The sequence below is a fragment of the Cydia amplana genome, chromosome Z, assembly GCF_948474715.1.
Source record: "Cydia amplana chromosome Z, ilCydAmpl1.1, whole genome shotgun sequence".
Taxonomy (NCBI): domain Eukaryota; kingdom Metazoa; phylum Arthropoda; class Insecta; order Lepidoptera; family Tortricidae; genus Cydia; species Cydia amplana.
This window is the reverse complement of record NC_086096.1, coordinates 27,243,681-27,258,616: the sequence shown is the minus strand read 5'-3', so window position 1 is coordinate 27,258,616 and position 14,936 is coordinate 27,243,681. Positions and strand designations below refer to the sequence as shown.

At 37.8% G+C, this 14,936-nt stretch overlaps 1 protein-coding gene across 3 annotated transcripts in view; it reads left to right on the top strand.

Moving 5' to 3' along the window:
• LOC134661407 (probable ubiquitin carboxyl-terminal hydrolase FAF-X) overlaps positions 1-8,205 on the top strand; it is a 49,293-nt gene extending 41,088 nt beyond the window's left edge. For all 3 annotated transcript variants that reach the window (XM_063517479.1, XM_063517477.1, XM_063517478.1), the window contains 4 exons: positions 2,517-2,748; positions 4,670-4,873; positions 7,010-7,128; positions 7,348-8,205. In XM_063517479.1, coding sequence (XP_063373549.1) covers positions 2,517-2,748; positions 4,670-4,873; positions 7,010-7,128; positions 7,348-7,639 — 847 coding nt within the window. In that variant the 3' untranslated portion in view covers positions 7,640-8,205. The remainder of the gene's footprint in view (positions 1-2,516; positions 2,749-4,669; positions 4,874-7,009; positions 7,129-7,347) is intronic.
• Positions 8,206-14,936: the final 6,731 nt, after the last annotated feature.

The window sequence follows — 14,936 nt, the reverse complement described above, 5'->3', positions numbered from 1 at the left end:
CTTTGATCCCTATTATTTCCCTGATATGTGTTAATTTGTTAAATATTCAAATTAACTCCATCTACTCGACAATAGGCCAAAGGTATGATGCAATCATTTCGAGCGATGGCGCCATTAACCTTTGTTTTTGAGTTTATCGCGAAGAAACATTCACACAGACAGACGCGCACTTTGTTTTATAAGATATACTGCGTGTGGCAAAGTCAAAAGCTGAAACGTATATTTGTGCTGTCATTTAGTCGCTACCTGCACGGCTAGCACATGATGGGCGCGACAGTCGACAGGCGAGAAAATGCCGCGACATAGAGCTCTCTCGCGAATCGGTAGCATAAGAACCGCGCGACAACCCGCTGTCTCGCGGACAAATGTCAAAGCGACATAATTTTGTCGTTTGACAGTTCCACGCGGGATACTCTCAAAAATCGTAGCACGAGTGTACTATGGGAGACAAAATGTCCCGCGTTTGAACGTCAAAATGAGAGAAATTGTCTTCGAGGCTAGAGGGTCGCGACAAGCGCATTTGGTCGAAGTTTTGTTGACTTTTGTTCTAAAAGAAAGATAATTTTCCATATTTTATATTTATTTCATACTACAACACTTTTTTGTTTAAGTATAATTTGAATCTTGAGTTTCATGATCATGCCATTAATATCAAAATGATTATATTTTTTCACAATGACTTGTTTGTTCTCTTAAGTTAAACGAAAATCCGACAGAAAAAAATCTAAGCCTAAGATTGTACGACCACGACCTCATCAACAAAGCAAACCTTTGGTGGCGAATTGACTGGGGGATAATTAATAGAAACATAAATAATTGATACAAAAATAGTACATTGCTAATCCGCGAAACAATTACGTGCTATCAATCAGTGCTAACCCGTTATATTTACTTACACGCGTATTTTTACATGCAATTATTGTTGACAACCTATATTATGTCACTCCTTAGGTGTTTCCATTCATTGCGGGATATAAACAACACAATCCCGACCTGAATATTGCGATCAACCTTACTTATAATAAGTAAATGCAAAAGTAAATATGTACCTATGTACAGTCAGCAGCAATAGTTGCTAAGCGGGCGAGGTGTTCAAAATGATCTTGACGCGACTTTATTGTTAAGGGAATAAGAGCGCGTCAAAGTAATTTTGAACACCTCGCCCGCTTAGCAACTATTGCTGCTGACTATATGCTACCTCTTGACGCTTAATCCGCCGAACCGATTTAGACGAAATTTTGTGAAACATCATTCCACAAAGAATGCAAATAATGAATCTGGCAGCTCAACTCAACCTCCACCTCACAGAAGACCACAGCCGTAATACTTACTTTGTAGTGTACGAGTTGGTACTAGCCTAATCCTTAAGTTACGATTCCCACCGACCGGCTAGAGTTGGGCCGCGCCGGAGTGCTTTTTCAGTGTACCTATTACATAATGTGTGGCAGAAGCGATAGAATCCGTCCGGAGCCATCCGAGCGGCTTTGGGCATACAAATGTGAAATGCGCTCCGACTCCGACGAATCGTACTTAAATCTGAGTACCTATCTCAAAAAGGTCAAAGTAAATAAAATCATTTAAAGTTTTTGGTAGTATTTATTTAAAAGTCACATTATTTGAGCCCTTCTATGTCCTCCGTGATGGCAGGAGGGCTGCGGTTAGCAGCAGCATGCTTAGGTGTAGAGAATACCTCCGTGTTTGATGACAGGCTTGTGCATGATTATCATTCAATCTATCTTCGAAGCCATAAGGGAGATATGTCGGGGATTAGCATAAGATATTTAGTCTGTAAATAAGATTTAAAAGGAATGTAATTTTTTTGCAAAAGACAACGGAAAAGAGCTTTATGAAGATTGAATTGTGTACGTACTTACAACTTGACTTCTTCGTAAAGATGGTATTTTGTTAGCCAAAACTTTTAACAAAACGCCAATTATTCGTAAGGAGTTGTATTTTAATGATTAGGTAGGTAATCTTTAGATAATTATAATAATATATCCCAACTTGTAACGACAAAGCGAATCAAATTTTGATTGACAGTATTGACACTGACATTTTCGACTTAAAAATAATATTTGCTATTTCTTATTCTTCATACTGCGAGAAAGAGACAAAGTTATCGTGACTAGGGACGCTCCGTTTCTAAGGCTGACTATTCATTACTTATCCGATTATTATTTTACCGATTCAGTGTTGCCACGAATGAAAAGTTTGTTCCATGTATAAATGGCCACATTGGCTAAGTCGCGCGCGGGATGGCTCTCTCTCGTGGAACTCTTTTCTCGATGTGCGAACTCGTGCTGCCAAAATCGAGGAATTGACAGATAGAGATAGAAATTTGTGACGGGCGACTGCCGTCTCTCGCGGCGCGAGCTATCCCGCGGGTAATCATGTGCTAGCCGTGCTGAAACGAATATCAGCGAGATAACCGTATAATGTTACTGTGCCCGATGAAGGTATCAAGAAAATAAGTAATAATATATTGCGGCCGTATTTAGTGCATTTGTTTAATCCAGGACTTACATGAAGAAACTGACAGAAGAGTGTTGCGTGTGCGAGGAGAGCATACGACTGCTGCAGTTTCTGTGCTGGGAGCACGCGGGCTGGTCGCGCATGGCGCTGGCCGAGCTGCTGTGGCAGATGGCGTACGCGTACTGCCACGAACTGCGCCGCCACTCGGACGCGCTCACCGCGCTGCTGCTCATGGAGGACAGCTGGCAGCAGCACCGCATACACAATGTCATCAAGGTAATGTCTTGACACTATTATTGCTTTTCGTTTTATATAATAGCTGTAAAAAGACGCTCTGTAACACTAACAAACAGAAAATGGTTATTTACGATACAAGTGCGGAAAGTAGGAAATTCGCAACGAGTGGCGATAAATTAAAACACGACAGAAGGGAGTGTTTTAAATCGACACGAGTCGCGAATCTTCTATTCGCACGTGTATCGTACAACGTTTTACAGTACAATGGCCTTTTAACCATTAAAAGCATTTTTTTAATGAATTTTAAATATGCAAGTGTCGGAGACCGTCTATTATGAATTTATCACGGTTGCGTTTGATGGAATGTCAAGTATTGAAATAGTCTATGCTTGAGTGTGTTTGACTGCGACACAGTGACTTTTATATGAATGACCTGAACAGCTTCTTTAATAGATTGGTTCCTGGCTGATTTTGAGGACAGCCCGAAATGAGATGGCATCCTGAGTGGAACCGTCAGTTAGATTTGAATTGAAAAGTGTCGCAGTCAACCTCACTACATTCCTATAATTAATATTTTATGAAATCTATCGTTTTACCTATGCCGTACATTGAGCATCTTTAATTTATGTGATCGTTTATCTCTAATCGACAAGATTGCGGGTTACGCAATGAGTTGTGGTTTTTCATTGGTGGTTTAGCCAATGATGCAGATTGCGGGTTACGCAATGAGTACTGTGGTTTTTCATTGGTGGTTAGCCAATGATGCAGATTGCGGGTTACGCAATTATGGATGTACAGAATACGACTAGTCTAACAACCTGTTCCATTTCTGCAGATAATAAAGATCTAAGCAAATAAGGTTATTGCGAACTTGCACTTGCAATTGCACTTGAACTTTGCGGCTTTGAAATTCTTATATTCCTAAACAAAATTCGATTGAACTTGATTGAGCGAACTTAAGTAAAGTCTGTTTGGACCTATGATTGTGATCAGGATAGCCGAGTGGACTTGTTGTTCCTGTAGAGTTTTGACTTGCATAGTACTCTTCCCACGAGGACGTGTGAAAGGTCAGAATGGCCGTGTCGGAGACCGTCTATTATGAATTTATGACGGTTGCGTTTGATGGAATGTCAAGTATTGAAATAGTCTATGCTTGAGTGTGTTTGACTGCGACACAGTGACTTTTATATGAATGACCTGAACAGCTTCTTTAATGGATTGGTTCCTGGCTGATTTTGAGGACAGCCCGAAATGAGATGGCATCCTGAGTGGAACCGTCAGTTAGATTTGAATTGGAAAGTGTCGCAGTCAACCTCACTACATTCCTATAATTAATATTTTATGAAATCTATCGTTTTACCTATGCCGTACATTGAGCATCTTTAATTTACGTGATCGTTTATCTCTAATCGACACAAGTATGTATCACATAACGGTTTGCTGATTCTAGGAAAACTAGAAAAAAAAATCATCGTTGTTCACTGCGAAATCAGTTAGAATTTGCATAATAGGCTAAATCTTATACATATATGTATTTTAAATATATCATTAACAGAGATACAGGAAAAATCTTACTGCATTAGAAAGGTACACTATTTGTGATATTCCTATGATAAAGTTTTTAAATATAAAATAATTACAATCGCCGAAAAATCTGTCCAAAATCACATACTAAAATCATCAACTTCCGGGTTTTTCCTAATTTTCCGACATTCCGTCTTAAAACAAATTTAATAATTATTATAAATTAAAATACTTCGTAAATTTATGTAAAAAATGGGAAAATCGATAAGTTTTACAATTGAAATAGTATACACTATACAGGAACAAATATAATTTTTCTAATTATGTATAAAATTTGATATTTATGTTGTGTGTATAATCGAATCGAATAGTGCGGTAAAGCAGCACCATATGTATTGTGAAAAAACCTTATATTGTGAAATATGTTATCGTAAAGGGCGTTTCTGAAGAGCGGCCTGGGCTACTGGAGACGGCTTCGCGCGCGCGGGGGCATTACCAGAAGCGCGCGTACGCGTGCGTGAAGCTGGTGGTGGGCGTGATGTGCCGCGCGCCCAGCGCCGTGCGAGCCGTGCACGCGCAGCCGGAGGCGCGCCGGCGCTGGCGGCAGCTGCTCGCCTGGCTGCAGGACGAACTAGACCGCGTTAGTACTAACTGCATTTCACTTATTTTTTGTATGAATCCGGATTTGTTGAATATTTAAAAAAATTACGTATTTTTGGAATTTTAAAGTGCAAAGCGAACTATGTACATATTTTTTTTGTATGTACTGTTAGTTACTACTAGTCGTAGCACCATTCTTAGTTCCGTAAAGCTTTGGATTCCTCCGAAAACGGTGCCGTCATATTACGGCCGCTATATAGCGTTGAATGACGTCACTAGAACATTGTCTATGTAAACAAGATGGCGCGGTTTCCTAGACGGCGTTACGTTACGTTGATTGTCAACGTAACGTAAGATGACGGCCGTCATGACGGTGTCGATAGTTTCGTGAACGTTTTATTCATAGAATTAGAATAGACAAGAACAACTGTCAATCTTCAAAAGTGCGACCAAAAATGAAATGCAAGTGTGTGCGTAAATTGTCTATGTGAGATCAAAAATAGTGATGTCATGTTATAACATATTAATAATCTGTCGGTGTTTGATTGCTTTATCGACTACTTTTTCAAATTTGTTATTTAAAACGTTAAAATTCTACGACATTATGATGTATAAAATAACACCTGCACTGCGTGTGCTATCAAAATCGTTACAGCCTTATCTTAGTCTAACTCTTACTGTGTTGGAAAGTGAAGTTTAAATTTACTGCTAAACATCTGCACCTTCAAAAAGGTATAGCAATCATTATTTGAAGTCGGTTATAAAGGTTAATATCTTAATTGGGAGAATCAACTTTTTCTTGTCACTCGTTGCCATGGTTACGTTCCCCTGGGTCACTTTAAAACCTGATTTTTAGGCATTTAAATTCTCCAAACACGCTTTATTGTGAAACTTATAAACCCTTTCCATTGAGGGTCGTCTACCAAGCGTGTCAGAAGAAGGTGGTGGACAATGTCTTCTAACAAACTATGCTACTATTGTCTCTTGGGTGACCGGACAGAATAACAACAAGAAATAGTTGATCCACCCAATATGTCTTGTGAAGAAATGATTACATAGGTAGCTATTAATATACCGACAAGTTATCGATACTGTCATCTGAACATTTTGTCAAGCCCTAGCGTAAAGTAACAGTTTATGTTTTTACGCAAAATATTTTAAATTATTGAGTAATATGATAAAATATTAGCACACAAAGGAAGAAAAACTTATAATCAACTGTATAAACCGGCTTCTTACACTTTTTATGCTGTTAATTTGACAAAATATCGTTAAGAAAATTTCGCTCGGAATATCATTATTCCTCTGAAATGAATATTTGCTAGGTTTATTTGGCCCCGTGACACTGAAATCCGGTACACTACAAGACACTATCTTCATTGTATTAGTTTATCAAATAGTTTTCTTCCGAATTTGTGTATATTTTTCAAATTGAAAATTACGGTGATACGCTCTTGGCCGTCCGCGGCCGTCGTCAAACTCAAAAATGGTCACGTTTTCTCATTTGTAGTCTGACTCTTTCGCACTCATGCGATGTTCATATACGTGATGGCTTCCCTTTCGCACACTTCAGCTGTCTGTCAAGCGCGAGCGCGACAATGACAGGTCTGTGGTTTTATTAGATAGCGGTGACGCCATTTTGAATAAATGACACGAGATTTGAATAAATGATTCCGTACTACGATTATTTTCCTCTTCTGATGATATTTCATCCTCCAAGTAAATTATAGATGATCAAGCAAATCTTGTCAGTAGGAAAAGGCGCGAAATTCAAATGTTCTATGGGACGTTATCCCTTCGCGCCTACATTTTTCAAATTTGCCGCTTTGACTTTGGTGGCTGACGGTGTGTTATGACGCCGTGGTACTTTCCACATGTCGTCACCGTAAAGACGGCCGTCTTTTGCGGCCGCTATATGACGGCCGTCATATTACGGCACCGTTTTCGGAGGAATCCAAAGCTTAAGACCCGTCCTTAGATAGGTATATGTCAGTGTATTCAAGAATATTTGCATGAAAACCTCTGTATCCGATGTTTGTAGCATTGTTCTTTTGAACAAGGTTGGACCTTATTATTTTAACAAAGTACAACAGTTACAACACAAAATGTATTTCAGTAGTAATTTCTGTTTAACTATTACAGAGCATATAAAAAGATTGTTTGTATTTTTGTACAGAAATATGGACCTGGAGGATACGGGTCGTATGGCACGTGGTCACCACCGGGTACATCCAATGAAACATCCAGCGGATATTTCCTAGAAAGAAGCAATTCGGCTCGGAAAACGCTCGAAAAGTAAGGATGTGAATTCATTCAAATATAAAATAAAACAATGCGCTTAACCATTTGGACGCCATACTTTATAACCATATGACTCATACGGTAAGGGCCTTGGCGCAAGGGGTATGTAACCCTCACTTGAAGCATGAAGATTAGCTACAGCCTACGACAACTCAAGACGACTAGCCGTTCTTTGCGTCCAAACAAACCAATTAGGTTTTTTTTTGTTAACAGAGCTTACCAACTGTACCCTGAAGATGAAGAGGAAGAAGAGGAGTCCCGAGAGAACGTGGAGGGTGAGGTAGAGGTGGTAGCGGGCCCCGAGAGCGGCGACGAAGAACCCGCGGTGGACGTGGTAGCGGGGTCGCCGTCCGCGCCCCTGCCCTCCGCCGCGCCCGCGTCGCCCGTGTCGCCCACCTCGCCCTGGTCGCCGACCGCGCTCGACGCGCCCGACACGCCGGCCGCCACGGTGTCGCCGCTCACGCCGGCCGGCCCCTGCGCCCGCGACCCGCACGCGGCTATTTGAGCTCCGCCCCCGCTGTTGCGCGGCCTAGAGTCACCGTCGCCGCCGCCGCTGCCTCCGCGGAAGCCGTCCTCGAATCGCCGACCGCCTCCTCCGGTCCCCCGACGAACTGCTTCGCCCGTCCGCGAACTACAAGTATTTATTTTGCTTCTACAAATTTTGTACATAGCCGCGGGGACGGCTCGACCTACGCGTCCGTAGTTGACCCCAGGATAATATGCTTAGCCGTAGCTTCGTTCTGTGATGTTAACGATATGTGTAAAGTTCGTTCAAAAGGGCATTTATAATTAAGTATTAAAACAAATATTGTTTCTCGCCCTGAAATGTACAGAAGGTGTCACCCAGACGACCAGTCGAGTTGTTCACGAAGTGATCATCGCCGTTTACGCATTTAGCATTGTCGTCGTCCAAGTGACACTTTAATTTTTGTTATTTAACGTCGCGCTTATAAAGTACCATAGTATTTATTACTCTCTAATTAAGGTTATATTAATACATTTTTTTGCTTTCATAGTGACCTACGTATATTATATTATTATCATAATTTAATGTAAAGTTGAATAGGTTCACTGTCTGGGAAATTGGCTACAGTGGATTCCAGAATGAATAACGTTCGGGGGTGAGTGTGTTTACTGATATTAAGTACCGAGTCATGGTATTGGTTCGCCCGGGAATTTCTTAACAAAAGTTAAAAGTTCATAAATTCATAACTCGAAAACTACGAAAAATCGGCTAACATACATGGGGTATATGATAGTGAGGAATCTAAAAAAAAATTTTGGACGTTTATGTTTGGGTGTTAGGTGGTCCCTGTATATTTTCTCGTTTATAATTTTACCGAATTAATGTTTCACTCACAAAATGTTTTCTCAAACTGCTAAAATATTTTTTTTTTCATTCTGGAATCTACTGTAATTGAAATGTTAAAACCTCAATCTCAAGGGACATAAATTGAAGTGATAGTCAATCTGCTTTCCTTAATATTACCGAACTACATTTTTTATAACGTATATGGATGTACCAGATTGTCAAAAACCTAAAATTTTATGTAATGCGAGTTTGGTATATCGGACATCTGTAAAACTAGAATTTGAAGTGTAAATGTATTTTTTTTATACTGATGAGAAAAGCGTAGTTGATATATGCATTTCCAAAAATGTTATTGATATCTAATGGGTCGTCCCTATTTCATAATATGTGAAATATGACAGATACTCTATCTGTCTTGAAATATGTTCAATAGCAGATGTACCGTACTCAACTTAAAAATGATCACCCATGGGAATTTTATAAAGTTATTAAATTACATAATAAGATACCCAAAAACAGTCACGTGACTTCACACCTCTTTCAATGTGTACTGCTTACGTATTCCGCAAAGTAATAGAGACCATTACACGTACTCATTTGAACATGATGTAATATGAGCCCTAAAAATCGCTTGCGATCATGCATCATAATTAGTACTAACAGCACCTACTTCTTACAGCGCATAAAAGAACATAAACTAAACTTTAATATATCAAACATGCGACAACGAAGCTATTTGTTATTAAATTAATTAATTTAAACAATTGTTTAGTTCAACAATTTTTACTTGAATGTAAAGCTTCGCCAATTCGACAATTCGATTACCTAATCTATGTGTAATTTCAAAGTTATTGATGCCCGATACGCACGTATGAGTGAAAGCATGCCGTAGGCGATTAATAAAATAAGTATATATTTTATACTGAGACTTCAATAGACAATCATGTGTCAAATAGTTTTCGTTCCATAAAAAATATGTCGCATTTCATAGTGGTCGTGTTCTTTCCTCGCAAAGCTTATAGCCGTTATACCAGGCACACCTTGTTACAACTTATTTTGGATTTTCAATAATTGTTTGTATTTAGATTTATACGACTATCGTTTTATTAGGATTTTGTTATTATATTTAAATAGTAATATTTACACAAACACTCTCATTTAAGTTAAAATGTATAAAGCAAGGGGAATAACCGATTAGGAAATTGTATTGGAAGTTTTCTTTGCGTCGAAAATTTCGACAGAAACACATCGAGTTTACGCTTTGCGTAACAGACCTGCAAGGAGAGCACAGTAAGCAATACAAGTGTCACAAAACAAATTGGCAATAACTTGTTTCTAATCAGTAAACGATAATGATTATACCCTGACAGGTATCACTATTTTTGTTACACCCTGTAAATGGGCTTTTTCTAAAATAAATATCGAAAACCCGATTCTTTCAAATCTGGACATTCTTGGGCTCATTCTACTCAGAATCGACAGAACTCTCCATCCTACCATTAAAAAAAGATGTCCCAAAATGTCCATTCCATTACGTCACGTTTTTAGTATGAGAAAATTTTTCACTTGTATGTAACGTGACGTAGTGGAATGTACAATTTTCATACAAAATTTTGGGACAATTTTTTTTTATCACCAGGATTGAATATGCTAGTGATTCTGAGTTGAAAGAACTCAAAAACACCAGGATCTGAGAGAATCGGGTTCTCAATATTTATTTTAGAAAACGCCCAAATATGAGTTGTTGGGAAAAACGATCTTACAGCGTAATGGAAATACTTATAATATTTATTTTAACTAATAGAGTCGCAGCTAGCTGACTCTGCATGGAATTTTCAACGTGAAAGTGTGGCAATGTCAAATGTATATGAAAATATGACGTTTATAATGACAATACCTCACTTTGTTCTATTTATGTCGGTGCAAAGTTAGCTTATACTGACTCTTTAACTGCGTAACAGTATGTGATTGCTTGCGGTTTATTAATTTTTATATGTGTGCCATTTCTTATATTCCTAGGAAGGTGCTAATTCGCGATAATGACGTAATGTGTTTGGTTAATCCAGGCACTTTATGTATTTGTCTTTATAGCAGATTAGGAGGACTATTGATGAAACGAAGAGACGTTAGATTAGGAATAAAACAATACAAACTAGAAATCAAATTTATAATTCAATGTTTCCATTAACCATAGACTAGGAATCCTCTAGACGGAGTTTAGAGCAATTATTTCATTAAACCGATGCTGCCAAAAATACGGGGTTGCGGGGGGACGAGGTGAGTGAATCCCGTGCCGTGATTGGTCCGTTCAAAGACACGCACCAATCACGGCACGGGATTCTGACACTTTGACTCGAAGATGGAGTAAAACTACCGTACATAGTGGCAGAGGGGGTAGCGTTACTATGCTCAGTCTAGAGGATGTCTTGTCTGTGCCATTAACCTTTTCTCCATCTGACTATCACATTTAACTATTAGAACACCACTCTACATTTTATAAGAATAATCAAAATGGAAAAAATCAAAAAATCCGTTCACTTTTTGTTAACCATCTACTATTCAGTTTAAGCTAACTTTTAAATTTATTTGAGTAAAAAAACGCACTCGTATCGAAGCTTATTTTTATTACGTTCCCGTAGTGGACTAAAAGCTCAACAACTTGGCATTTTTTAATTACAATTTAATATAGTGACATAAAAATACTAACTAAACTAAGTACATGCATTATAAATTTATAAAACTAATTTGGTATTTTTGTCATTGAAAAAGTGAGTAGACCACCTGAAGTGGCTATGAGTGTTATGACAGTTATGCGTTGTTAAATATTTATCATGGGTATCATAGTATATGTGCATGAAGTGGTCATGATTTGCAAAGTAATTTTTTTGCGCTTTCAATGATTTCAGCAAAATCATCAGTCTCCAAAAAAGAGGTAGATAATAACTTCAAAACCACAAGTTTCTGTAATTGGCTCTTTACCTCTATTTAAGATTCTATTGTTGTTTAATTATGCGTTGGATCTTTAAAAAAAAATAACAGCTGCAGCTGCAAAAAGAGCAGCTGATTCCAAGTCGAGCGTGTTAGGCCATTTTACAAACTAACGTGAAGGATTGCAAAGTGTGATTTCAAAGAATAAAGAGAACCTTTCTCAGTTGGTATGAAGAAAAATAATTGTAGGTATGATCAATAGGGTTGCAAATTAATAGTCATAGACATAATACATTGTAAAATTCAGTGGACCCCGATTACCTTTCCGATGAGTTATGTCATAGCATGATATCATACATGTTTCGTAAGTGGAAAGCCGACAGTACTTTTTGATTCAACGTGGTCAAAATACCCAATGCAGCCATTTTTTGTATGTAGCCTGGAATTCTAACGTATACTCGTATTTACGTAACGAACCAACATGATCTGTCCAGCCGTTTTTGAATTATTACAAAGTCTTCTTGGTAAAAAGACGTACAAAGCGCTGCGAAGGTACTCCCTTATGCTTGTAATGTACACGATACTTACTAATAGCCCCCGTTTGGTCTGTTCTGACATAATGGTAACTACTAAACCCTACACTGAGCATGGCCCTATATGCTCTTGGCCGGTTTTTCCTAATTGTAATCGCACCAATACATACAAATAATAAACAAATCACACAGTGTTGAGGTACCTATCCTGTCACAAAGCTGTAGTAGGTAGCGTTTTAAAACAATCTGGTTCTTGCGTTATATGTGATTGAAAATTTGGAGTTTCACACATTCAGTACGCGCTTGCTACGAGATACGAGCGTAGCCGATAAAAAGCAAAATCCGGTATCTAAATAACAGAGACTACGAACAGAGAACACGACTATATTGTCACTTTTCCGAGCAGTTGCGTGAAAGTTTATTTTAGTTTGGCTTACATTCTATCACATTAAATTTGTGTCTGTGGTAACTGGCATGGGAACGTTAATGTACAGATTGTACAGTCAGCTGCAGAGAAAGGTGACCCCCCCTGCATACACTCATTGTATCACACAAAATACCCATTACCTACGCATAAAATATCCATTACAATTATTTAGCATTTTAATTGGAAACAGCTAAGCAGTAGCAATCTGAAATGTAGGTAATATATCCTGCAGAAGCGGTACAGTTGCTAATGGGAACCTAATGATTTACATTTTACACGGTCATAGTCGTTACACAGAGAGTACTCAACTAAACTTTACCGTTGATGGTATTGGGGGATGTTGCGGATGCCGATTTTTTGAATGTGGATTTTTAAAGGCTCACGCGGATGGAAAGGCGGATGCGGATGTCAAGATAGGTACATAAAAAACGTCAAATATTACATTTTAGTAATTTTTATTTCACAAAACCGGTCCAAGTGCGAGTCGGACCCGCGTACCAAGGGTTCCGTACATTAAGTCCCATTCACGCTTGACTGCTCATTTCTAATAGGTTTTTTGGCTAATGACTACCTAGCAGTCTAGCACTTACGCCGATGCTAAGAGGTTCCTGTACCGACCTGTTCCACATCCGCATCCGCATTAATGTTGAAAATAATGCGGAAGTTCCGCGGTTGCGGATGCGGATATTCGCAACATCCCTGGTATTTAATACTAGACTATCTTTAACCTGGGGACCGATTTTTGAATTTCGATCGCTCGATTTTGTCACTCGAAAATGGGTGGAAAACAGCGAAATGCTGATTTTTGAAATACGAGCGATAGAAATTAGGAATCTAGTGGTATTTACCACTCGTTTTCAATTCTATTAGTAGAATTGACATGCCTAGTAGTGGAGATATTACTGAACGAAATACACGAAATCGAGCGGTCGCATTTTAAAAATCGGCCCCCTGCTCCTTAATTAGCTACTTACAAAAATCACATAATCGAGAATACTATATCATAATTTACTACAGCTTACCACCGCAATACCTACTTACAATATTAAATACAAAATGGAAAATGCTTAGGAATATTTCCAAAGTCATTAAAGCCCGTGACTATTCTATCCTGCGCGAATTTGCGTGTTATGACTATGGCAGAAATAGTGGTAGAGGTTAATCCTTTGATGAATATAAAATAATTAGTTTAAATCTCATACAACATAGGTACTAAGTATTGTAAATGACTAGTCGTACAGGAAAGTTTTGCCACTGTCATTGTTCTGCTTTGTTATAAGGTTAATAATTAGTAAGTAATTTAATTTTTGTTTAACAAATTTTCCTCTTATTCTCTCACTCCACCTACTCTATTCCGATATAACTTTGACATCATATTTGGGTATCAGGGCAAATGGTAGGTACATTAATGTGTTTGTAATATATACCGATGAATACAACTTCAAGTCACTAGTCCACAGTCAGGTGACAGAACCACACATTTTTTTTTCTTAATGTGTTATTATTTTTTGTAAGTAAACATTTTAAAATATGTAATAACAGTTTTAATGTAATTTTAGTCTTGTTGACTGTGTGCCTTATTTAACATTCAGTTGCTTAATTTTTCTCCACCAGGTAGCGTGTGAATTATTATATTTGCAGCCATCACTTTTTTTGCTTTTACTACTCTGGCCATGTTTTATTGGTATCCAAACATGTTCGTTGAAATATCAAATAGGTTGGTAATTGATTGCTTCAGTAACGCATTGTATTTATCTGTTTTGACAGCCAATATGACTGTTTATGTAATTAATATCTGGTTATAAAAGCTGTTCGTTTTAAACCAAAGATCGAAATATTATTACACACTTAGATTAAGGGTGGATTCAGTGACCCTTTTTAATAGTTAAAAATTGAACTGTTTTGTATTTTTTATAGAAAGTGTGCGTTAACGATGTTTTGTTGAATGGAATAAAAATGTGATTGATCTTAGGCTTAGATAGGAGATATAGTACATGTATGTAGAAACCAATACGAAGTCTAGCATTTACAATAAACGAGCGATACCTAACTTTTGCGAGTTTCAACACTTTGTAAATAATAAAACAATACATTGTGTAAGTTTGAATAAACATAAACGAGTTTGAGACTCCTGAATGGTCTCTCCTAATAGACATTAAAACTAGTGACCAAGGGTCAACAGTTTGCTGATAAATGTTATAGGAATGCCATGCTAGGATTCTATGAGCATTGATCAAAGTCGCAGTGCTGAGGCAAACTTGGTATATTGTATAAATATTTTAATTTGCTTTATTTTTATATGTACCTTAGGCCGCGAAGCTAGTGTCGTCTGAACAGTGTAAAATGACTTAACTAATAGTCTTACTATAAGAACAGTTGAGTTTTATATAACATTTCTATGGCAAATATGTAACGAATAACATTAACATAAGAACAGCATTCTCACAGATATTATAATATTAAAATCAAGAATTAAAATTAATTAAATTTTACTTCGCTTGTTTTATTCTTCATGTTTTTAAAAGTGTAAAGAGTACTTATTAGTTAAATGCGTTCAATGCGAGTATAAACGAGAGGGCATTATTTGATTTGGTTTACTTTG